Source organism: Salmo trutta, chromosome 35, assembly GCF_901001165.1.
Source record: "Salmo trutta chromosome 35, fSalTru1.1, whole genome shotgun sequence".
Taxonomy (NCBI): domain Eukaryota; kingdom Metazoa; phylum Chordata; class Actinopteri; order Salmoniformes; family Salmonidae; genus Salmo; species Salmo trutta.
In genome coordinates this window covers 31,771,690-31,797,772 of record NC_042991.1, presented here as the reverse complement: position 1 = coordinate 31,797,772, position 26,083 = coordinate 31,771,690, and the positions used below count along the sequence as shown (strand labels likewise).

Below are 26,083 nucleotides of genomic sequence, written 5' to 3'. Positions count from 1 at the left end.
CAGTGTTGTAATTCCTAGGTTATTATTGTGTAATGATCAGAGGTAATTTCTTCACTGTAAAATAAAAGGTACATTTTGTGTTATTGTTTGCTCTTATGGTGTCCTGCTCTGCCCTGTCCTGCTTCACAATATATCAATGTCTGTGTGCAACAAGGTCGATGTATCAAATACTGTGCACAATAACATACTGTACTACCAACACATTATTGGCCTGGATGTCACTTCAGACAGAGTTGAATATCATAGTTTGCCAGAATGAACAGAAGAAAAGTTTTACCCCAGAATAGGTATGTATCCTGATAAAAAGCAACAACATAAAATATGAAAAACAAGGAAATCCAAGTTGAAAGGAACAAAGTGAATTGAATTTTAAAGGCGTTAATTTCATGCAAGGAGTTAATTGTAACCGGACACCTGTACTATAGCTAACAGCTCTGAGAGCTGGGAAGTTAAGAGGGCTGATAACTGAGTGTCAGTCGCTTTCCTGTCTCCTGGGCGAGTGCACATCCTTCTGGGACACTGAGCAAGAGGAGTGGATTTGAACTACAGAGATCTTGAAAAGGTACGATTGAACGATGATCATATATTCTATTGTATTTTGGACATTTTTGCAAACGTTTAGGCACCTTTGTATTTTTCCTATCTCTGCTAGTAAACATGAACATCCTACTGGTCCTGGTTCTCCTGCAGTTACTGGCTGTACCATCATCTTCTGTGAGTGATACTTATTTGATTTGATGTATTGCTTGGGTTAAAAAAAACATACAGGTGAATAATGATGCGTGAGAAAGTTACAGACTCACCAATACCATACCCCCCACCTCAAAAATACTCACATCTCCTGTTATTGTATTTTATTATTATTTGTATTTTTTTACTACCCTGTTGCCCATAGCACAGGGTAATACTGAACGCATTAAGAAACGCTATCTTACCTCTGAAGTTGCCACAGATTTATTGAGTGTATGAACAATACTCCATCACCTATTCTGCCTTCCTCTCGTGGTGATTTAGTTGATTGTTTTTATTGCAATTTAAGGTCAACTGTTGATGCCATAGCTCAAGTTGAAAAGGGCCACAGCCAAACGGAGAGGCCCTTGGATGAGTGAGGAAACTAATCAAAGAGAAATTGCAGAAAGGCAGAGCGGAAGTGGAGAAAGTAAAAGTTACAGGTCTATTATGATATTCTGAGAGAGCAACTTGGCATATATAACAAGGCAATTACAAATGCCAGACGGGCTCATTTTCTAACTTGATCACTAATAATCTGAATAATTCGAGAGTGCTCTTCTCGACCATTGATGGCCTTATAAATCCTACCCCCGCAGACCTATGTGAACTTTCCTCCACATCTAAATGTGATGAGTTTGCGGCATATTTCAGAGATAACCAACATTAGGCTGGGTATCAGTCAAGACCTGATGAGAAGTTTGGTGATCTGTCCCCTAACCTAGCACACAAAGGCACTATGGATTTATTTACCCTGGTTGACACAGACATGCTCAGGAAAGGGATATCACAACTTAAGTCTTCTACCTGCCTTCTCGATCCTATCCCCACCACCTTTTCAAAACTGTTTTTAATTGCATATCTCAAGAAGTGAAAGCTATTGTTAATCAGTCCCTGTTCACAGGCACTTTCCCCACTGCACTAAAAACTGCTATGGTGAAACCCTTTCTGAAGAAAAGTCATTTAGATTCTTCAGCTCTTAGCAAATTTCAGCCAATCTCCAACCTTCCATTCTTAAGCAAAATTCTGTAGAAATTAGTGTTCAAACAGCTAAATTATTTAAGTGCCAACCGTATTTAGAATAAAATCCAATCTGGTTTTGTGCCCACCACAGCATAGAAACAGCCTTATTTGCAGTGGTAAATGATCTTAGAGTCAACGCAGATGCCAAACAGCTGTCTGTCCTTGTACTCTTAGATTTAAGTTCTGCATTCGACACTGGTGACCATGATGTCCTTCTGGACGGACTGGAGAGGTGGGTTGGTCTCTCCGGTCCAGTTCTAAATTGGTTTAGGACCTATTTAACAGGTCAAGAGTTTTTGTCACCCTTGTTGAAGATAACTCAGTGAAAATACATGTCACGTGGCGTTCCACAAGGTTTGATTTTGGGTCCGGTACTGTTCAGTTTATAGGTGTTACCCCTTGGCAGCGTTATCAGAAAGCACAGCATTGATTTTCCCTGCTAAGCAGATAATACACAACTTTACATTTCTGTGTTACCAGAGGATTTTAGCTCCACGGATAAATTATTAGACTGTATTAGTGATTCAAATACTTGGATGGCTCACAACTTCCTATAGGTAAATCAAGACAAGGTACTTTTTGTTGGAGCCAAAGCACAGAGAGAGAATCTAGCCGCACATTTTAATTCACGGACAATAAAAAGTAAAAAACCTAGGTGTTATTTTTGATTCTGAACTCAATTTCAAATCACACATTAGGAATGTGACCAAAATAGCTTTTTACCACCTGTGGAACATTGCCAAGGTGCGGACGTTTCTCTCTCAGGCTGATACAGAGAAACTCATCCATGCTTTTATTACAAGCAGGCTTGACTATTGTAATGGTCTACCCAAGAAGGTAATTTGTCAACTGTAAAAACATACAGAATGATGCAGCATGGGTAGTGACCGACACCAGACTGAGCACACACACCACCGGTTTTAAAGTCTGCACTGGCTGCCTGTGAGTTTTAGAATTCATTTTAAGATTATTCTATTGGTTTTTAAATCAATCCAGGATTGTGCTCCCCAATATGTCAGACATGGTTTTAAGTTATGTACCCAGTAGGTCCCTCAGCTCCTCTGGCACTTTTAACTATCCCAAAGCCTAGGACCAAGAGGCATGGAGAGGCAGCCTTTAGTTATTATGACCCCAGCCTCTGGAATAGCCTGCCAGAGAACCCGAGGGGGACCAAGAGGCATGGAGAGACAGGCTTTAGTTATTATGCCCCCAGCCTCTGGAATAGCCTGCCAGAGAACCTGAGGGGGACCAAGAGGCATGGAGAGGCAGCCTTTAGTTATTATGACCCCAGCCTCTTGAATAGCCTGCCAGAGAACCTGAGGGGGACCAAGAGGCATGGAGATGCAGCCTTTAGTTATTATGACCCCAGCCTCTGGAATAGCCTGCCAGAGAACCTGAGGGGGACCAAGAGACATGGAGAGACAGCCTTTAGTTATTATGCCCCCAGCCTCTGGAATAACATGCCAGAGAACCTGAGGGGGACCAAGAGGCATGGAGAGACAGCATTTAGTTATTATGACCCCAGCCTCTGGAATAACATGCCAGAGAACCTGAGGGGGACCAAGAGGCATGGAGAGACAGCCTTTAGTTATTATGACCCCAGCCTCTGGAATAGCCTGCCAGAGAACCTGAGGGGGACCAATAGGCATGGAGAGGCATTCTTTAGTTATTATGACCCCAGCCTCTGGAATAGCCTGCCAGAGAACCTGAGGGGGACCAAGAGGCATGGAGAGGCAACCTTTAGTTATTATGACCCCAGCCTCTGGAATAGCCTGCCAGAGAACCTGAGGGGGGCTGAAACTGGAAACATTAAAAAATAGATCTTAAAACACATTTTTAGATTTGCTTTTCCTCAGGGTGCTTTTTTGTTCAGTTTGTCATTCTTTTGATTTTATCTTATGTTTTTTGTGTAGTAAATATTTCAGCTTTATTTTCATAGTTTTTTTAAAATATTTTTTTCCTGTAAAGCACATTGCGTTGATGGATAAATAAAGCTTGACTTCATTTGATTTGATGGTGAGAGGTTAGCATGTCTTGGGGTATGATATTTGTGCTTCTGTAACTTTCTCACTCATCATTATTCTCGATTCATTTAAGGCCAATATGTAATCATGGTAGCATCCACAATAATGTAGAAGTATTTAGAAACATATTCTGTTCTTATTTACAATAAAAGTGACTCCAAAATGACACAATATATTATTTACCGTTAATTTCTATTGGACACAAAATAATCTGAAACAACCTAAACAAACAGCAAATCCATCCAACAAGTTTGTAGAACCACAAGCTTGATGTAGTCATTGCGTGCAAGGAATAGGGACCAAACACTTAACATTTTACTATACTGAACAAAAATATAAATGCAAAATATAAAGTGTTGGTTTCATGTGCTAAAATAAAAGATCCCAGAAATATTTTTTTTATATCCCTGTTAGTGAGCATTTCTCCTATGCCAAGATAATCCATCTACCTGACAGGTGGGGCATATCAAGAAGCTGATTAAACAGCATGATCATTACACAGGTGCACCTTGTGCTGGGGACAATAAAAGACCACTATAAAATGTGCAGTTTTGTCACACAACACAATGCCACATATGTTTCAAGTTTTCAGGGATTAGCTGACTGCAATTAGCTGACTGCAAGAATGTCCAACCTCCAACGTCGTTTTAGAGAATTTGGCAGTACGTCCAACTGGCCTCACAACCACAAACCACTTGTAACCACGCCAGCCCAGGACCTCCACATCTGGCTTATTCACTTACGGGATCGTCTGAGAACAGCCACCCGGACTGCTGATGAAAATGAGGAATATTTCTGTCTGTAATAAAGCCCTTTTGTGGGAAAAAACTCTGATTGGCTGGGCCAGGACAACCCATGGCTGTGCCCCTGCCCAGTCATGTGAAATCCATAGATTAGGGCATAATTAATTTATTTCAGTTGACTGATTTCCTTATATGAACTGTGTAAATCAGTGAAATCGTTGAAATTATTGCATGTTGGTTTATATCTTTGTTCAGTATACATAAATACACATAAGTGAATTTTTTCCAATACTTTTGGTCCCCTAAAATGAGGGGACTATGTAAAAAAAGTGCTGTAATTTCTAAACGGTTCAGCCGATATGGATGAAAATATCCTCAAATTAAAGCTGACAGTCTGTACTGAAATCCAAAGTGCTGGAGTACAGAGCCAAAGCAACAACACATGTGTCGCTTTCCCAATACTGTTGGAGCTTCCTATATATCAATATTATACAAAGCAGATTTTCAGTGAGTACCCTCAATGAAAGACAAACAAAACAAAAACAAACCGTAAATACATATGATGATCCAATACTACTACATAGTACCCCAACATGTATATAAAACAGCAATAATACAACACGACTCATGTCATTACACATTACAGGCACACACAGTCATATATTTTGTTTACAAAAACAGCTGGAATGTGGGGATTTTATATCATTACCATACTGGTGTGTAAAAGGTTTGTGTAATGATATGTAATTGTTTGTGGTGATAGGATGTTATCCACTTGCTATTCTGGTGTATACTTACCGAGTACTGTGTTTACTGGCGGGTTATGGTGTTTGGTGTGCTCACTGCTGTTGTGTTCCAGCTAACGGCGCCCAGCAATGACTACTGGGGAGAATACGGAACCTATGGGCCATGCAGCCGCCCCTGTGGCACAGGAGTAGCCATGAGGACCAGGCAATGTATCACGGCAAGGTAAAAAAAAGTGAATGTGAGAGAGTGTGTGAGAGAGAGAGATGGAGAGAGAGAGAAAAGAGAGAGACAGAAAGAAAGAGAAAAGAGAGAAAAGAGAGAGAGACAGAGAAAGAAAGAGAGAGAGAGAGAAAAGAGAGAGACAGAGAAAGAAAAAGACAGAGAAAAAAGAGAGAGACCGAGAAAGAGAGAGTTGAGAGAGTGTGTGTGTATGAGGATTGTATGTCTTTCTGACTCTCCTCTTTGATTTGCAGGACAGACGGAGGAAACAACTGCGTGGGATCTTCAAAATCTTACCGCACCTGTAATACGCAGGTACACGCATGCACACACACACACACAACCCCACCCCCAATGAAAACACCAACAAACTGAGATTGTCTGTAATTGCTCCATGCAGGCATGTCCAGTGGGTTCCAGGGATATCCGTGAGGAGCAGTGTGCCCAGTTTAATAGGATGGACTTCCAGAGCAAACGCTACACCTGGCTGCCTTACCATGGAGGTACAATGGGAATTACATGCAAATTATAAAGTGTAATATTTCACTGTGGATTATTACCCATATCCTCATTTTACATACATGAAGAATGACTAATGTTGTTTACTTGTGAAGCGTCTAACCCATGTGAGCTGAACTGCGTCCCCCGTGGAGAGAACTTCTTCTACAGACACAGGCCTGCCGTGGTGGACGGGACACCCTGCTATGTGGGCCGCAGTGACATCTGTATCGCAGGCATCTGTAGGGTATTAGCACTTACCTTATATCGTTCTTTTCATTCCACATTTAATAATTCAACATGCCATGCACGCACGTGCGCACACACACAGACACACACACTGACAAACACACACACATACACACACAGACATACATACGCACGCACACATACACACACACACACACACTCATATTGTCTTAATCTGTGTTATCTGATATCTAGGCGGTGATCAACGGAGAGATCCTCGGCATGGACCGTGATGTGTCGCCCGCCCCTCCCGCTCCCGCCGCCAACTTGCGCCACCGCGAGTCCCTCACGTACGCCTACACATACAGCGCCTGGTCCGAGTGCTCAGCCCCCTGCAATGGAGGCACACAGCACCGTAGTGTACAGTGCATGGTCCAGGACTCGACGGCGCCCCACGTGGTGGACGACTCTTACTGCGTCTCCCAGGGACTACCCAGGCCGGCCAGCCAGCAGGCCTGCAACCAGCAGCAGTGTGCCGAGTACAGTGTGTCCAGCTACAGTGTGGTGGGTACTGGGTACTGGATACTGGGTACTGGGTAGCTACAGTGTGGTGGGTACTGGGTAGCTACAGTCTGGTGGGTACTGGGTAGCTACAGTGTGGTGGGTACTGGGTACTGGGTAGCTACAGTGTGGTGGGTACTGGGTATTGGGTAGCTACAGTGTGGTGGGTACTGGGTACTGGGTAGCTACAGTGTGGTGGGTACTGGGTAGCTACAGTGTGGTGGGTATTGGGTAGCTACAGTGTGGTGGGTACTGGGTAGCTACAGTATGGTGGGTACTGGGTAGCTACAGTGTTGTGGGTACTGGGTATTGGGTAGCTACAGTGTGGTGGGTATTGGGTAGCTACAGTGTGGTGGGTATTGGGTAGCTACAGTGTGGTGGGTACTGGGTAGCTACAGTGTGGTGGGTACTGGGTAGCTACAGTGTGGTGGGTACTGGGTAGCTACAGTGTTGTGGGTATTGGGTTGTTACAGTGTGGTGGGTATTGGGTAGCTACAGTGTGGTGGGTATTGGGTAGCTACAGTGTGGTGGGTACTGGGTAGCTACAGTGTGGTGGGTACTGGGTAGCTACAGTGTGGTGGGTATTGGGTAGCTACAGTGTGGTGGGTACTGGGTAGCTACAGTGTGGTGGGTATTGGGTAGCTACAGTGGTGGGTATTGGGTAGCTACAGTGTGGTGGGTATTGGGTAGCTACAGTGTGGTGGGTACTGGGTAGCTACAGTGTGGTGGGTACTGGGTAGCTACAGTGTTGTGGGTATTGGGTAGTTACAGTGTGGTGGGTATTGGGTAGCTACAGTGTGGTGGGTACTGGGTAGCTACAGTGTGGTGAGTACTGGGTACTGGGTAGCTACAGTGTGGTGGGTATTGGGTAGCTACAGTGTGGTGGGTATTGGGTAGCTACAGTGTGGTGGGTACTGGGTAGCTACAGTGTGGTGGGTACTGGGTAGCTACAGTGTTGTGGGTATTGGGTAGTTACAGTGTGGTGGGTATTGGGTAGCTACAGTGTTGTGGGTATTGGGTAGCTACAGTGTGGTGGGTACTGGGTAGCTACAGTGTGGTGAGTACTGGGTACTGGGTAGCTACAGTGTGGTGGGTACTGGGTATTGGGTAGCTACAGTGTGGTGGGTATTGGGTAGCTACAGTGTGGTGGGTACTGGGTAGCTACAGTGTGGTGGGTATTGGGTAGCTACAGTGTGGTGGGTACTGGGTACTGGATACTGGGTACTGGGTAGCTACAGTGTGGTGGGTATTGGGTAGCTACAGTGTGGTGGGTACTGGGTATTGGGTAGCTACAGTGTGGTGGGTACTGGGTACTGGGTAGCTACAGTGTGGTGAGTACTGGGTACTGGTTAGCTACAGTGTGGTGGGTACTGGGTAGCTACAGTGTGGTGAGTACTGGGTACTGGGTAGCTACAGTGTGGTGGGTACTGGGTACTGGGTAGCTACAGTGTGGTGGGTACTGGGTACTGGGTAGCTACAGTGTGGTGAGTACTGGGTACTGGTTAGCTACAGTGTGGTGGGTACTGGGTAGCTACAGTGTGGTGGGTACTGGGTAGCTACAGTGTGGTGAGTACTGGGTACTGGGTAGCTACAGTGTGGTGGATACTGGGTACTGGGTAGCTACAGTGTGGTGAGTACTGGGTACTGGTTAGCTACAGTATGGTGAGTACTGGGTAGCTACAGTGTGGTGGGTACTGGGTACTGGGTAGCTACAGTGTGGTGGGTATCGGGTACTGGGTAGCTACAGTGTGGTGGGTACTGGGTATTGGGTAGCTACAGTGTGGTGAGTACTGGGTATTGGGTAGCTACAGTGTGGTGAGTACTGGGTACTGGGTAGCTACAGTGTGGTGGGTACTGGGTAGCTACAGTGTGGTGGGTACTGGGTAGTTACAGTGTGGTGGGTACTGGGGTAGTTACAGTGTGGTGGGTACTGGGTAGCTAGTGTGGTGAGTACTGGGTAGTTACAGTGTGGTGAGTACTGGGTACTGGGTAGCTACAGTGTGGTGGATACTGGGTACTGGGTAGCTACAGTGTGGTGAGTACTGGGTACTGGTTAGCTACAGTATGGTGAGTACTGGGTAGCTACAGTGTGGTGGGTACTGGGTACTGGGTAGCTACAGTGTGGTGGGTATCGGGTACTGGGTAGCTACAGTGTGGTGGGTACTGGGTATTGGGTAGCTACAGTGTGGTGAGTACTGGGTATTGGGTAGCTACAGTGTGGTGAGTACTGGGTACTGGGTAGCTACAGTGTGGTGGGTACTGGGTAGCTACAGTGTGGTGGGTACTGGGTAGTTACAGTGTGGTGGGTACTGGGGTAGTTACAGTGTGGTGGGTACTGGGGTAGTTACAGTGTGGTGGGTACTGGGTAGCTAGTGTGGTGAGTACTGGGTAGTTACAGTGTGGTGAGTACTGGGTACTGGGTAGCTACAGTGTGGTGAGTACTGGGTAGTTACAGTGTGGTGGGTACTGGGTACTGGGTAGTTACAGTGTGGTGGGTACTGGGTAGCTACAGTGTGGTGAGTACTGGGTAGTTACAGTGTGGTGAGTACTGGGTACTGGGTAGCTACAGTGTGGTGAGTACTGGGTAGTTACAGTGTGGTGGGTACTGGGTAGCTACAGTGTGGTGGGTACTGGGTAGCTACAGTGTGGTGGGTACTGGGTAGTTACAGTGTGGTGAGTACTGGGTACTGGGTAGCTACAGTGTGGTGAGTACTGGGTAGTTACAGTGTGGTGGGTACTGGGTAGCTACAGTGTGGTGGGTACTGGGTAGCTACAGTGTGGTGAGTACTGGGTAGTTACAGTGTGGTGGGTACTGGGTAGTTACAGTGTGGTGGGTACTGGGTAGTTACAGTGTGGTGGGTACTGGGTAGCTACAGTGTGGTGGGTACTGGGTAGCTACAGTGTGGTGGGTACTGGGTACTGGGTAGCTACAGTGTGGTGGGTACTGGTTAGCTACAGTGTGGTGGGTACTGGGTACTGGGTAGCTACAGTGTGGTGGGTACTGGGTACTGGGTAGCTACAGTGTGGTGGGTATCGGGTACTGGTTAGCTACAGTGTGGTGGGTACTGGTTAGCTACAGTGTGGTGGGTACTGGGTACTGGGTAGCTACAGTGTGTTGGGTATCGGGTACTGGTTAGCTACAGTGGTGGGTACTGGGTACTGGGTAGCTACAGTATGGTGAGTACTGGGTACTGGGTAGCTACAGTGTGGTGGGTACTGGGTAGCTACAGTGGGGTGAATACTGGGTACTGGGTACCAGTATGGCCAGTATAGAGTCAACGTTAGCAGTATGAAGACAGAGGGTAGATTAGGAGAGTGTTTCCCAAACCTCTCTGTCAACAAGATGTATCTGTCGGTACGCAAAATCATGTTCACTATACTGTACCTCTCTAGCAAGGTGTAAACTACTGAACTAAACAACTACTGTGTCGCCACAGAATGATTTTCAGATTGCAGATTTTATTTTGCCGCTAAATTCCCTAATTGATATGTCCAATGTCCAGTGCTCAGTGAGCTGTGGTGATGGCCAGCAGACCAGGGAGGTGTTCTGTGTGGGGGCGGGAGGAGAGCACCTTGCGGAGCAGGCCTGCAGCGGTCTGGCACGCCCACCCACAGTCCAGGCCTGCCACAAACAAGCCTGCCATACCCACATCAGCTGGCACGTCAATGACTTCGGACTGGTGAGACAGATACCTTTTTTTTTATTGGGTCAAAATCCTACATTACAAAACACTTTAAATAACATACATAAACAATGAGAGAGATACTTTTGACAGACTACAGTTCACTCTTATGTATCCTCTCATCTTTCCTTACTTTTGTGTCACTCTCTCCCTCTCTATCCTTCCATCCTACTCTCTCTCACTGCCCTCTCCCTCTGTCTCTCCCTCCCTCTCTTTGTCCCTATAGTGCTCTAAGAAGTGTGGTGGAGGGGTGCGTGAGAGAAGGGTGGTGTGTATGGACATAGAACAGAACCCACATGGGGAGGACAGATGTTCCCCCCATCCCAGACCCCCCACTGTGGAGCACTGTAACACCCAGGCCTGCCATGAAGCCCAGAGTGAGTCCAATCCCTGTGTGTGTGTGTGTGTGTGTGTGTGTGTGTGTGTATGTGTGTGTGTGTGTTTCTCTGTTCATCCTTGTCCCTCTCTGTATAGGTGTACCAAGTGTCCATGACCCAAGAGGACATGACAGAACTCTGAGAGGATTTGTGCCTTATAACCCTTCAGGTACGTGTGTGTGTGTATCAGTTTGTGTGTGAAATTATAATCACCAATGTTCGTATACTGTCTTGGGATAATTAAAGTAGAGACAGAAATAGCTTACCGTTTATTTATCACTAATTTCTCACTCCAACAAATCACAGTTGACTATGAGACTATCTATCCTCAGGTTAAAACACACTTCTCTGAAGCCTTGTTTACCCTGCAAGCCTTAATGCTCCAATCAGTTCTGTTTTTCAAATCTGTTTTGGCCTATAGATTGTCCAATCAGCAAGTTACAAGTGATCAAATGGGATTTGTGCATGTTCAGACAGCAGTTTGCTGACATAGCTATGCTAGTTGTCATAGTAACGAGGGGTGTGTGCACAGTGGTGTAAGTTGATTGGTGGTGGTAAGTGGATGCTGCTGAGGGGAGGGTCTGCTCATAATAAGGTCTGGAATGGCACAAATGGAATGGCATCAAACACTTGGAAAACCATAGGTTTAATATATTTCATACCATTCCACCTATTCCGCTCCAGCCATTAACATGAGCCCGTCCTCCCAAATTAAGGTGACACCAACCTCCTGTGGTGGTGGTGCTAAAACACACTTCTCTTATGGTACATACTGTATGTCCCAGTCCTCCCTGTCTAGACCAAAGGCATTCAACTCTGACCCTACGAGGTCCAGATCCTGCTGGTTTTGTCTTCTACCTGATAACTAATTGCACCCACCTGGTATCCCAGGTCTGAATCAGTCCAGGAACTAGCTTTGAGGTCCAGAGTTGAATTTGAGTGGTCTAGGCAGTGTTGTAATCCATCATAAAATCGTAGCTACATATATACATCACACGTTCCATTTGCCAAACTGGTAGGCCTATATCTAAAAATATACTGTCTAGCTAAACATACCTACCACTACTAAATATACTGTCTAGCTAAACATACCTACCACTACTAAATATACTGTCTAGCTAAACATACCTACCACTACTAAATATACTGTCTAGCTAAACATACCTACCACTACTAAATATACTGTCTAGCTAAACATACCTACCACTACTAAATATACTGTCTAGCTAAACATACCTACCACTACTAAATATACTGTCTAGCTAAACATACCTACCACTACTAAATATACTGTCTAGCTAAACATACCTAACACTACTAAATATACTGTCTAGCTAAACATACCTACCACTACTAAATATACTGTCTAGCTAAACATACCCACCACTACTAAATATACTGTCTAGCTAAACATACCTACCACTACTAAATATACTGTCTAGCTAAACATACCTACCACTACTAAATATACTGTCTAGCTAAACATACCTACCACTACTAAATATACTGTCTAGCTAAACATACCTACCACTACTAAATATACTGTCTAGCTAAACATACCTACCACTACTAAATATACTGTCTAGCTAAAAAAATAAACACACTCAGTTCTACATATTCTTACATGCTCATTTTTATCCGGGTGGGTGTTTACTTTAAGTATAATATAGAGTTCAGGTGGGCCTTCGTACCTCACCAAACAAAGGAAAGGAAAGGTGTTCAACAACAATGACAAAAATCATGAGAATGGCTTACCAAGAAAAACTTCCAAAAGGGCTAATTTGAGGTGAAAAGGAGTTGTTGCACTCCAGAAAGAAAAGGCAGAGATTTATTTATTTTTGCTCACTTTAATCCATTGTACAGGATGCGAACAGACGACTGATGTTTCAACGTCAAGCTAACGTCTTCCTCAGAGTGAAAAAAAAAAAAAAAATCTCTGCCTTTCTTTGTGGAGTGCTCCAACTCCTTTTTACCTTGAATTAGTCCTTTTGGAAGTTTGTCTTGGTAAGCTACTCTCATTAAGGATAAGCTATTTGTATACATTATGTAAACATGTGACCTTATGTGTGTTTGCTCTCTTTAGCCACTAACACAGTGTATGACCCTTACTCCACCACCGTGGTTGGTCCCCACTGTGCCCAGTCATACTATGGCTGCTGCCCGGATGGTCACACTTCCGCTGGTGGGCATAGGGGAGAGGGCTGTCCCACAGATGACTGTGAACGCACCCGGTAAGACATTGGTTCTGTTCAGTACGGCGCAGAACGGTTACAGAACATTACATAACGTTCAGATAGAGATAGCGTTGTGTTGCGCACACACATGGCACAAAGAGGTTGATTGTGACAAAAATGTATGTTACTTGCAGTCCAACTAGTGACTTTTAACTCAATGGCCTATATCAGGGCTGCCCAACCCTCATCCTGGAGATCTACCATCATGTTGGTTTTCAGTCCAACCCTCTTCCTGGAGATCTACCATCCTGTTGGTTTTCAGTCCAACCCTCATCCTGGAGATCTACCATCCTGTTGGTTTTCAGTCCAACCCTCTTCCTGGAGATCTACCATCCTGTTGGTTTTCAGTCCAACCCTCATCCTGGAGATCTACCATCCTGTTGGTTTTCAGTCCAACCCTCTTCCTGGAGATCTACCATCCTGTTGGTTTTCAGTCCAACCCTCATCCTGGAGATCTACCATCCTGTTGGTTTTCAGTCCAACCCTCTTCCTGGAGATCTACCATCCTGTTGGTTTTCAGTCCAACCCTCTTCCTGGAGATCTACCATCCTGTTGGTTTTCAGTCCAACCCTCATCCTGGAGATCTACCATACAGGTCTTCCCTGTGGCTCAGTTGGTAGAGCATGGTGTTTGCAACGCCAGGGTTGTGGGTTCGATTCCCACGGGGGGCCAGTACAAAGAAAAAAATATATATATATATAATAAATAAATGCACGAAATGAAATGTATGCATTCACTACTGTAAGTCGCTCTGGATAAGAGCGTCTGCTAAATGACTAAAATGTAAATGTAAAATGTCTGTTGGTTTTCAGTCCAACCCTAATTTAACAAACCTGATTCTACTAATTAGCTGCTCAACAAGACCTTAACTAGCTGAATCAGATTCGCTAAATTAGGGTTGGACCGAAAACCTACAGGACAGTAGATCTCCAGGAAGAGGGTTGGGCAGCCCTGGCCTATATGGATGCCGTCCGTGTTTCTGTCTCACCTGTTTTTGTGTGTGCCTGTCCATACCAGCGACCTGTTGGTTTGTTTTCTATATCTTACCTGTGTGTGTGTCTGGTTGTCAGGTACGGCTGCTGTCTGGATGGGGTGACTCCTGCTCAGGGTCATGGAAGGGCAGGATGTGCTGACTACCACCCACCTGCGGTAAGAGCTGCTACCACCCATTATACCAGAGTGGCATCACTACAGACACCCTGGTTCGAATCCAGGCTGTATCACAACCGGCCTTGATTGGGAGTCCCATAGGGCGGCGCACAATGGGCCCAGCGTCGTCATGGGTTTGGCCGGTGTAGGCCGTTATTGTAAATAAGAATTTGTTCTTAAATTGACTTGCCTAGTTAAATAAAGGTTAAATATATATATGTCTTACTATACCACCTGTTTGCCTGTCTGCCTGTCTTTCTTTCTGTATGTATGTATGTATGTATGTATGTATGTATGTATGTATGTATGTATGTATGTATGTATGTCTCTCTGTGTGTGCGTGTGTCTGACTTTCTCTCTCTCTCTCTCTGCAGGACCACTCTGCCCCAGCTTATGCTCAGTCCGGCCATATGTGCTCCCTGTCACGTGACGATGGACCCTGTGCCAACTGGACATCCCGCTTCCACTACAACTCAGCCACTGGCAGCTGCACCCAGTTCTGGTATGGCGGTTGCCATGGCAATGCCAACAACTTTGTGTCCAGGGACGTTTGCCAGAGGGAGTGTGGCGGCGCCGTCGTGACACCACGACAGGCATCCCCACCTGCACGGTCTGGCATGAGAGTAAGGGTGGGCGTGAGGGCGAGGGCATACCGCGCCCGGTCTTAAGAGACACAGGATGAATGTGTTTCAGTCATACACACACACCATACAGAGGAAAGGAAAGATATGAAGCAATTCCATAAATTACTTCATCTGTGAACAAATGTCTTCCAAGATCTGACCTGCACCATTTCTCTGTGCTTTCTGTCATTGTTGGTATCAATAAACTGAACTGAACAAATCTGTTGTAGCATGTTATCCTTCTTCTTGTGTCATAATATATTTTTATTAACTTTTTACACTTGAAGAGTGGCCCCAGTTTATCACTGGCGTTATATACACTGCTCAAATAAATAAAGGGAACACTTAAACAACACAATGTAACTCCAAGTCAATCACACTTCTGTGAAATCAAACTGTCCACTTAGGAAGCAACACTGATTGACAATAAATTTCACATGCTGTTGTGCAAATGGAATAGACAACAGGTGGAAATTATAGGCAATTAGCAAGACACCCCCAATAAAGGAGTGGTTCTGCAGGTGGGGACCACAGACCACTTCTCAGTTCCTATGCTTCCTGTCTGATGTTTTGGTCACTTTTGAATGCTGGCGGTGCTTTCACTCTAGTGGTAGCATGAGACGGAGTCTACAACCCACACAAGTGGCTCAGGTAGCGCAGCTCATTCAGGATGGCACATCAATGCGAGCTGTCTCTGTCAGCGTAGTGTCCAGAGCATGGAGGCGCTACCAGGAGACAGGCCAGTACATCAGGAGACGTGGAGGAGGCCGTAGGAGGGCAACAACCCAGCAGCAGGACTGCTACCTCCGCCTTTGTGCAAGGAGGAGCAGGAGGAGCACTGCCAGAGCCCTGCAAAATGACCTCCAGCAGGCCACAAATGTGCATGTGTCTGCTCAAACGGTCAGAAACAGACTCCATGAGGGTGGTATGAGGGCCCGACGTCCACAGGTGGGGGTTGTGCTTACAGCCCAACACCGTGCAGGACGTTTGGCATTTGCCAGAGAACACCAAGATTGGCAAATTCGCCACTGGCGCCCTGTGCTCTTCACAGATGAAAGCAGGTTCACGCTGAGCACGTGACAGACGTGACAGAGTCTGGAGACGCCGTGGAGAACGTTCTGCTGCCTGCAACATCCTCCAGCATGACCGGTTTGGCGGTGGGTCAGTCATGGTGTGGGGTGGCATTTCTTTGGGGGGCCGCACAGCCCTCCATGTGCTCGCCAGAGGTAGCCTGACTGCCATTAGGTACCGAGATGAGATCCTCAGACCCCTTGTGAGACCATATGCTGGTGCGGTTGGCCCTGGGTTCCTCCTAATGCAAGACAATGCTAGATCTCATGTGGCTGGAGTGTGTCAGCAGTTCCTGCAAGAGGAAGGCATTGATGCTATGGACTGGCCCGCCCGTTCCCCAGACCTGAATCCAATTGAGCACATCTGGGACATCATGTCTCGCTCCATCCACCAATGCCACATTGCACCACAGACTGTCCAGGAGTTGGCAGATGCTTTAGTCCAGGTCTGGGAGGAGATCCCTCAGGAGACCATCCGCCACCTCATCAGGAGCATGCCCAGACGTTGTAGGGAGGTCATACAGGCACGTGGAGGCCACACACACTACTGAGCCTAATTTTGACTTGTTTTAAGGACATTACATCAAAGTTGGATCAGCCTGTAGTGTGGTTTGCCACTTTAATTTTGAGTGTGATTCCAAATCCAGACCTCCATGGGTTGATAAATTGGATTTCCATTGATTATTTGTGTGTGATTTTGTTGTCAGCACATTCAACTATGCAAAGAAAAAAAGTATTTAATAAGATTATTTCATTCATTCAGATCTAGAATGTGTTATTTTAGTGTTCTCTTTATTTATTTTTGCAGTATATATATCACGTAGTTAATGGAGACTTTTATTTTGAATAGGTTCTTTTACTTTGAAATAGATAGACATTTTCTCCACTTTCTAGTGATGGCCATTCGCAGACTTTTCGGTGAGCCAGCCAACTTGGCTCCTTTCCCGTGAAAGAGCTGGCTCATTTGGCTCCCAAACGGCTCTTCGTTCAAAATGCTTAAAAATCGACCTAGAACCATGACAACATAGCAAATCTCCAATGTAAAGCAAAAGGTTGTGCGTTCAAATACATTTGTACCCGAGCAAATTAGTATATATATAATTTTTTTTACTCACTGAAGAAATCTGCGTGGACCAGATTGACGCACTCTCGCCACTATTTATTGTTTCTGCAGTGAGGATTTTCTCTCTTTAGAAAAAGTATTTTTGTGCTCCAAAAGCAATCGTAGCAGTATGCAAGCAAGCAAGGGAGCCAAACGTACGGCTCTTTCACCACCGCGATTCGGTTCCCGACGTTCAGCAAAAAATATCCGTTGAAAAGAGCCGTTCCCGAACGAACCATCCCTACTTCCTTTCTCGTAATTTCTATCCATACAGCTGCATTTCACGGCGCTAACAGAGCAATATAACAGCCATTTAAACGCTGAATCTGTAAGTCTAGCTTTAAAAGTATAATCGGACTCCAGCACAAACATGGTAAGTGTGATTGCACTGTACGAAGAGCAAAAACAATCTGAACTACATTATCCAATCATTCGACTCTTGCTGAGCTAGCTAGCTAAAACTGTGGCTAGCCCGAGACACAGGGCTCTGGCAGGAACTCGCAACATTACTAGCTAGATACACATTTGCCTAATAAGCAAAATGCAGTCATTTACGCTAATGTTATCAAGCTTCGCGGATGTTGATGCGTATCATACAATAACAACAAGTCTCTGCGTTATCGAGACAGTAAACAAAGCTGATTCGTTAGGAACTGTTATGAGGTTCGTCAGAACAAATTCCATCTGCTCAATTCTTATTGGATAAATTGTAACTTTGTCTGTATAATAAAATACAATTTGAGCAGTGGCAAAGTGTGTAACAATATTTACCCAATGCAATTGTGGAAGACAACGTCATGGTCGGTGTGTTTTGGTTGTTACAGTATAGGCCAAATACACACTTACATATGTTAAAAACCGACTGTGTTTTTCTCTTCTTTACAGTCGCACACAATTCTGCTTGTCCAGCCAACTAAGAGACCAGAGGGGCGAACATATGCCGACTACGAGTCAGTCAACGAATGCATGGAAGGTGAGAATCAGTCTACAGAAACCGAGTGGTGCTGTTTGGGTCTCTGAAGTGGTTGTTCCCAGTAGGGATAAAACACTCCCCCCCCTTTTATTTTTTTAATGGAGTATAGGCTACTACCCGAATGTCCAATAAGAAGACAGATTTTCATGTTTAGTTTCAAAACGTTTTGCTACGGTGTGCCCTACTGAACACTACCCAGGTGTAGGCCCTACTTGAAGAACACACTGTGCCAACGAATGGTTAAAATAAGCGGTTGGCCATCCTATTGCCTCTGACCAGAACATTGGCCGTCACTTTCTGTTATAATATCCAGACGATTCTACATGGCGACTTTCTGCTTTTAACTGTTGGTCAGCACAGTGTGTTTTTGTCCTGAACTCAGAAGTATTTTCACATGATGTAGCCTCGTTCTATGTATCACCGTATCAACCTGTGTCCCTCCTGATCCAGGTGTGTGTAAAATGTACGAAGAGCACCTGAAGAGGATGAATCCCAACAGTCCCTCCATCACCTATGACATCAGCCAGCTGTTTGACTTCATTGATGACTTGGCGGACCTCAGCTGTCTAGTGTAAGTAGTACTGTACAACCTCGCCGTTAGAGCCCAATGGTTAAGCAATAAATCCACCTTGCATTCCAGAGGTGCTATTATTATACTGCATGGTTGTATTTGTTAGTTGACACTGTAGCGAAATGTTTTGCAACAGGAGAAAAAACAACAACAAAAATGTCTTATTTGACAAGTTCAGGTAGTCCCTCACCGTTTTGGCTCGTTTGCTTCCATTCCTAGTGAATACCACCCTGGTCTATCCTGGCATTTCACAGCTCTGCCAAGGTTTTAGGGGACTAGGGTTCCATTTTGGAATGCGACTAAGAATTGCCTTCTAATTAGGTCTGGTAGAATTATTTCCTGGGATCAAATAGCCTATCTGTACCAATTGAGCACAAGGCTTAATGTCGTGGGAGAACAATCTTATGTTCATGACATGTTTCTCCTGGGTCTTATTTGGGGGTAGCAGGTAGCCTAGTGGTTAGAGCGTTGGGCCAGTAACCCAAAGGTTGCTCGATTGAATCCCAGAGTAAAAATCTGTCGTTCTGCCCCTGAACAAGACAGTTAACCCACTGTTCCCTAGTAGGCCGTCATTGTAAATAAGAACAAATTCTTAACTGACTTGCCTAGTTAAATAAAGGTTACATTTAAAAAATGATTTGAAAAAGAGTTTCTTGTTGGAAACGTTAATGTATTTCCTCCTGGTTTGTCTGTTTTTATTCTGTTTGGTGGCTAATGAATACTAACCTCCTGCTCTTCATTCAGGTACCGGGCGGACACTCAGACGTACCAGCCGTACAACAAAGACTGGATCAAGGAGAAGATTTATGTGCTCCTGCGGCGTCAGGCTCAACAAGCTGGGAAGTAAAGGCAGGGTAGCCAAGAGGTTGCCCCCATTGCACAGATCTAGGGTCAGTTTGCTCTACCACGATCAGAAACCAAACCACTAGGAGGTAAAAACCCTGATTCTCGAACAGTGCATGGGGGCAACTTCATCAGATGGCTGTAGGGGTGGGCCTTGGTTTTATTGGTCTGGGTTATTACTGGGCTGTATAAAGGGAGGGGGACAGTGGCCCTGTTCGAGTACACACAGAACAAAGTGCAGCCTCCCTTCCTTGAGAATCACAGATCTAGAAGTGATTGGATAGATGAGAGCAAGGTTATCAACCTATTGCTTTCGCCAATCCAATCAGATCAGTGAGTACTCCAAGGAAGGGAGAAAACAACTATATTGAAGGTATTTGAACAGGGACTGATCTGGGGGAGGGGTGACGGGACAGTGATCTATGGGGTGGGGTGACGGGAGACAAGCCTGTGATTTGTTTGGGTCTATTTGTGGGAGGGGCTAGTTGCTTGGTGAAGATGGGTCTATTGAACAGAAGAAAAACGAGCTAAAAACAGGACAACTATTTAAGTACTGTTTTTCTTTCAGCAAATGTTCTCCTTTCTGTTCAAGGAAGAGGGATATGAGTGACTTTTTGCTTTGTTTTTATACATTTTAAGGGAGAATTGAATTGTAACATGCCACTAAGGGTGTGATTTGTTCATTAAAAAAATGAAATGAAAATGTTGATGTTTGATTTAGGGTGATGTTAGTGTCAGTAGATTAAGTTCCATATTTGCACCTCTCACTATCATTCTCATTTTAAACCTGTCTGTTTTTGTAAATGTATTTGCCTGACATCTGATTTCATGTTCATTTGTTATTTTCTCTGAATACAGGAAATGAACTATTGTTTTCAGATTTGATTTGGAGTGTCTTTTTTTACTGAAAGCATATCAATATACTACTTATGGTACAGACTGCATCTATGCTTTTATACTGAGAAGATGAGAACAAGCCGAGCAGAAGAGGCAAATCTTTACGTAAATATATATAGCTCATCTTCGGTGTAATGAAGATTCACAAATTGATTGAATTCTTTAGAAACATTTGGTAAATTACCAGAGGATGAAACATGACATTCTCTAGGGAGACCTGAATCTGAAAAGATTCTTCCAAATAATTTAATATTTTCCTCTTGCTGTGCATGTGTAGTATGATTATGATTCCTTATCATTAGCTGCATATATCTTCATATTTTGCACCAAGTGATGCTGAGAGGCTCTTCTTGTCTTACGTTTTGAAACCTGTGTACTGTTGCTTTAAAATGTGGCGGGCTGCTCGATATGCACCCAGCTGCAGACCCACAGAAGCCTGCCACTAAAACTAGCCTGTCACTAGGCAGGTTTCCATTGACCCAGGTTTATTCAACAAAAGCAATGTCGCAAATGTGATGTGAAATGGAATATAGAGACATTTTCTAAAAATGAAAGTTTTTATCCTTTCAACAGTGGTGGATTTATATTTTAGGTAAAACTTTATTGCGAACAAATGACAAACAGTGATTTTCGAATAAGTGATTAATGCTGACTCATTTTGAAGGTACGCGGGGCACGTAATATCATCACGTAACTATAAATCACCAGTCCGCATTTCATTCATTCTATTATAGCGTATGCTTTCAGGACAGCAACAAATTAAATGTATTTGTCACATGCACCGAATACAGTAGGTGTTGACTTTACTGTGAAATGCTTACTTATGAGCTAACAATGCTGAGTTAAAAAGTGAGAAAGATGTGCTAATAAAAAGAAATAGTAAAACAAAATAGCCTTGTTATTGTTATCTACAAGGTACTGGTACCAAGTCAATGTGCAGGTGTACATGTAGGTAGGGGTAAAAGTGACTAGGCAGCAGCATATGTGTGTAGCGTATATATGCATGTGTGGGTAGAGACAGTGCAACAACAAAAACGCGGCCTATGAAGATGGGGGGTGTGCTCGGCCCTCTGTTTCCTGTAGTCCACAATAAGCTCCTTTGTTTTGTTGACATTGAGGGAGAGGTTGTTGCCCTGGCACCACACTGCCAGTTCTCTGACCTCCTCCCTATAGGCCGTCTCATCGTTGTCGGTGATCAGGCCTACCACTGTTGTGTTGTCAGCAAACTTAATGATGGTGTTGGTGTCATGTTTGGCCATGCAGTCATGGGTGAACAGGGAATACAGGAGGGGACTAAGTACACATCCTTGAGGCGCCCCATTGTTAAGGATCAGCGTGGCAGATGTGTTGTTGCCTACTCTTACCACCTGGGGGAGGCCCGTCAGGAAGTCCAGGATCCAGTTGCAGAGGGAGGTGTTTAGTCCCAGAGTCCTTAGCTTAGTGATGAGCTTTGTGGGCACTATGGTGTTGAACGCTGAGCTGTATGTAGTCAATGAACAGCATTCTCACATAGGTGTTCCTTTTGTCCAGGTGAGAAAGGTCAGTGTGGAGTGTGATTGAGATTGCGTCATCTGTGGATCTGTTGGGGCGGTATGCGAATTGGAGTGGGTCTAGGGTGTCCGGGAGGATGCTGTTGATGTGAGCCATGACCAGCCTTTCAAAGCACTTCATGGCTACCGATGTGAGTACCACAGGGCGGTAATCATTTAGGCAGGTTACCTTCGCTTCCTTGGGCACAGGGATTGTGGTGGTCTGCTTGAAACATGTAGGTATTACAGACTCGGTCAGGGAAAGGTTGAAAATGTTAGTGAAGACACTTGACAGTTGGTCCGCGCATGCTTTGAGTACACATCCTGGTAATCCGTCTGGCCCAGCGGCATTGTGAATGTTGACCTGTTTAAAGGTTTTGTTCACATCAGCAACCGAGAGCGTTATCACACGGTCATCCAGAACAGCTGGTGCTCTCGTGCATGCTTCAGTGTTGCTTGCCTCGAAGCGAGCATAAAAGGCATTCAGCTAGTCTGGTAGGCTCGCGTCACTGGACAGCTCGCGTCTAGGTTTCCCTTTGTAGTCCATAATAGTTTTCAAGTCCTGCCGCATCTGACGAGCGTCAGAGCCGGTGTAGTAGGATTCAATCTTAATCCTGTATTGACGCTTTGCTTGTTTGATGGTTTGTCTGAGGACATAGCGGTATTTCTTATAAGCGTCCGGATTAGTCTCTCACTCCTTGAAAGCGGCAGCTCTAGCCTTTAGCTCGATGCTGATGTTGCCTGTAATCCATGGCTTCTGGTTGGGAAATGTACGTACAGTCACTGTGGGGACGACATCATCGATGCACTTATTGATGAAGCCGATGACTGAGGTGGTGTACTCCTCAATGCCATTGGATGAATCCCGAAACATATTCCAGTCTGTGCTAGCAAAACAGTCCTGTAGTGTAGCATCCGCGTCATCTGACCACTTCCGTCCTGAGCGAGTCACTGGTACTTCCTGCTTTAGTTTTTGCTTGTAAGCAGGAATCAGAAGGATAGAAATATGGTCAGATTTGCCAAATGGGGGCGAGGGAGAGCTTTGTATACATCTCTGCATGTGGAGTAAAGGTGGTCTAGGATTTTTTTTCCCCCTGGTTGCACATGTGACATGCTGGTAAAATGTTTGTAAAACTGATTTAAGTTTGCCTGCATTAAAGTCCCTGGCCACTAGGACCACCGCTTTTGGGTGAGCATTTTCTTCTTTGCTTATGGCCTTATAGAGTTGGTTGAGAGCGGTCTTAGTGCCAGCTTCGTTCTGTGGTGGTAACTAGACGGCTACGAATAATACAGATGAGAGCTCTCTTGGTAGATAGTGTGGTCTACAGCTTATCATAAGGTACTCTACCTCAGGCGAGCAATACCTCGAGACTTCTTTAATATTAGACATTGCCCACCAGCTGTTATTGACAAATAGCCACACCCCTCCACCCCTCGTCTTACCAGAGGTAGCGTCTCTGTTTTGCCGGTGCATGGAAAATCCCGCTAGCTCTATATTGTCTGTCTTCGTTCAGCCACTTCTCGGTGAAACATAAGATGTTACAGTTTTTAATGTCCCGTTGGCAGGATAATCTTAATTGTAGGTCATCATTTTTATTTTCCAATGATTGCACGTTAGCAAGAAGAACGGATGTCAGTGGGAGTATACTTGCTCGCCTCCGGATTCTCAGAAGGCTGCCCGATCTGCGGCCCCTTTTCCGGAAATGTAGTCTTGTTAGGTATCCCGCACTCCGGCCTCTTCCTTTTTCCGAGTCTCAGGGATTTGGGCCTGGTCCGGAATGAGCAGTATGTCTTTCGACTCGGACTCATTGAAGTAAAAATCCTCATCCTAATCGATGTTAGTTATTGCTGTTCTGATGTCCAAGAAGCTCTTTTCTATCATAAGAAACGATGGCGGAAGCATTATGCACTAAGGAAGTTAACACACAAAATAACACAATTGGTCAGGAGCCTGTAAAACAGCTGCTATACCCTCCAGCGCCATTCAAACCCTGCCGAGTACACAAAGATTCAAGTGGACGGAGGAAGAGACCAAAGAGTTTTTTGGTTTGATTCAAAAGTATTTAAGATGGGAAACGCCAAAGAAACGCCTCATTGTTTGAACAATTACTGTAAATAAGACATGCAGAGTAAGGGCTATAACAAAGCCTGGCACATCTTAAGATCCAAGTGGAAGGCCTTGAAACAGCGCTACCTGAGTGAAAAAAGAAAGCTTCCTCGATGTGGTCCTGGAGGTAAAAGCATGTTCCTCTTCCTATCGGAAAGAATGAAATCCTAGGACAAAGACCTGTTGTTTCAATGCACACCAACATAAACAGCTCACGTGCTGGTAAGTAATGTTACGTTAGGCTACAGGACTTCAGCAAGGTACCTTGCAATAATGTTGTGATTCTCAATCTCCACATAGGTGATGACAATTGCCCTGAGGGAGAGGCGTCCGTAGACGACGAGGAGGATGACACCCTGGAGAGAGTACCTACAGGTAGGCCTATGTATAAATTCTTCTTAAGAAACTATTAGGTTGGCATTGGCTTATCATGAGGCTGTAGCCTACTTTGCTACTAACTGAAGAAATGCTGAAAATGAGTTGGTTAGCCCATATAATAAGGCCTATGTAGATACAACATACATACATACAACTACATGGCCAAAAGTATGTGGACACGTGCTCGTCTAACATCTCATTCCAAAATCATGGGCATTAATATGGAGTTGGTCCCCACTTTGCTGCTATAACAGCCTTCACTCTTCTGGGAAGGCTTTCCACTAAATGTTGGAATATTGCTGCGGCGACTTGCTTCCATTCAGCCACAAGAGCATTAATGAGGTTGGGCGAATAGGCCTGGCACGCAGTCGGCGTTCAGGTCTCTGTGCAGGTCAGTCAAGTTCTTCCACACAGATTACAACAAACCATTTCTGAATGGACCTTGCTTTGTGCACGGGGGCATTGTCATTCTGAAACAGGAAAGGGCCTTCCCTAAACTGTTGCCACAAAGTTGGAAGCACAGAATCGTCTAGAATGTTGTTGTATGCTGTAGGGACCTAGCCCGAACCATGAAAAACAGCCCCAGACCATTATTCCTCATCCACCAAACTTTACAGTTGTCACTATGCATTGGGGCAGGTAGTGTTCTCCTGGCAATCGCCAAACCCAGATTAGTCTGTCGGACTGCCAGATGGTGAAGCGTGATTGATCACTCCAGAGAACACGTTTCCACTGGTCATGAGAACAATGGCGGTGAGTTTTACACCACTCCAGCCGACGCCTGGCATTGTGTTTGGTGATCTTAGGCTTGTGTGCAGCTGCTTGGCCATGGAAACCCATTTCATGAAGCTCCCGACAAACAGTTCTTGTGCTGATGTTGCTTCCAGAGACAGTTTGGAACTCGGTAGTGAGTGTTTCAACCGAGGACAGAGGATTGTTAAGCGCCACGCAGCCTCATCACTTGCCGGTCCTGTTCTGTGAGCTTGTGTGGCCTACCACTTCGTGGCTGAGCTGTTGTTGCTCCTAGACGTTTCCACTTCACAATAACAGCACTTACAGACCGGGGTAGCTCTAGCAGGGCAGAAATTTGACACATGAAAATTACTAGAATATGGCAAATATTAGTAAATTCTTGCATTCTATCCATGCTGGCTTTTCATGCTACCTGAGAAATGAAACAGATACCAATGTGCAATTTGACAAAATGGAAACACTTCAACCACTTCATTTTTATTTGACATTCTAGTTTTAAGCATTTAAAAAATATGTTTTTTAGGTGTGACATCATTATGTCCAGCTGTTTTTACAGATACAAGACAATTAAATGTGATCGCATCATAGCAGGAAATTGTTGCATCAATTTTCTATGAGAAAATTTGCCATCTACTGGACATGGTTAATTCCTACCACATACATGTAAACTCCTCATTTTCTTTCTTAGATTCCTTTTCTCCTTTCCTCGCTCCCTTTCCAACCTCATTTCCTAGCTCCCTTTCTTTTCCAAATCAAATCAAATCAAATTTGATTTGTCACATGCGCTGAATACAACAGGTGTAAACCTTTCCGTGAAATGTTTACTTACAAGCCCTTAACCAAAAATGCATTTTTAAGAAAATAGAGTTGAGAAAATATTTACTAAATAAACTAATGTAAAAAAAAGTAACAATAAAATAACAATAACGAGGTTACTATATTAGAGGTACCGAGTCAATGTGCGGGGGTACAGGTTAGTTGAGGTAATTGAGGTAATATGTACATGTAGGTAGGGGTAAAGCGAATATGCATAGATAATGAACAGCGAGTAGCAACAGTGT

At 44.7% G+C, this 26,083-nt stretch overlaps 2 protein-coding genes across 2 annotated transcripts; both read left to right on the top strand.

Annotated features, from left to right (window-relative positions):
- The first annotated feature begins 432 nt into the window (after positions 1-432).
- Positions 433-15,019, top strand: LOC115175075 (papilin). The gene is made up of 13 exons (XM_029734244.1): positions 433-562; positions 653-714; positions 5,379-5,488; positions 5,740-5,800; positions 5,886-5,988; positions 6,100-6,230; positions 6,428-6,736; positions 10,237-10,413; positions 10,643-10,793; positions 10,891-10,962; positions 12,877-13,024; positions 14,098-14,176; positions 14,551-15,019. The coding sequence occupies exons 2-13, from the start codon at positions 658-660 to the stop codon at positions 14,842-14,844; spliced, it is 1,692 nt and encodes a 563-aa protein (XP_029590104.1). The 5' UTR covers positions 433-562; positions 653-657; the 3' UTR covers positions 14,845-15,019.
- Positions 15,020-17,167: 2,148 nt separating this feature from the next.
- LOC115175073 (enhancer of rudimentary homolog) lies at positions 17,168-20,243 on the top strand. Its single transcript, XM_029734240.1, has 4 exons — positions 17,168-17,344; positions 17,857-17,944; positions 18,395-18,515; positions 19,260-20,243. The coding sequence occupies exons 1-4, from the start codon at positions 17,342-17,344 to the stop codon at positions 19,360-19,362; spliced, it is 315 nt and encodes a 104-aa protein (XP_029590100.1). The 5' UTR covers positions 17,168-17,341; the 3' UTR covers positions 19,363-20,243.
- The last annotated feature ends 5,840 nt before the right edge of the window (positions 20,244-26,083 follow it).

Bases quoted from the DNA above. Each gene is read 5' to 3' on its own strand.
- LOC115175075 (XM_029734244.1), top strand. From the start codon at position 658: ATGAACATCCTACTGGTCCTGGTTCTCCTGCAGTTACTGGCTGTACCA. The intron at 715-5,378 runs GTGAGTGATACT...GTTGTGTTCCAG, and splicing joins TGGCTGTACCATCATCTTCT to CTAACGGCGCCCAGCAATGA. The intron at 5,989-6,099 runs GTACAATGGGAA...TTACTTGTGAAG, and splicing joins CTGGCTGCCTTACCATGGAG to CGTCTAACCCATGTGAGCTG.
- LOC115175073 (XM_029734240.1), top strand. The intron at 17,945-18,394 runs GTGAGAATCAGT...CTCCTGATCCAG, and splicing joins AGTCAACGAATGCATGGAAG to GTGTGTGTAAAATGTACGAA. The intron at 18,516-19,259 runs GTAAGTAGTACT...CTCTTCATTCAG, and splicing joins GCGGACCTCAGCTGTCTAGT to GTACCGGGCGGACACTCAGA.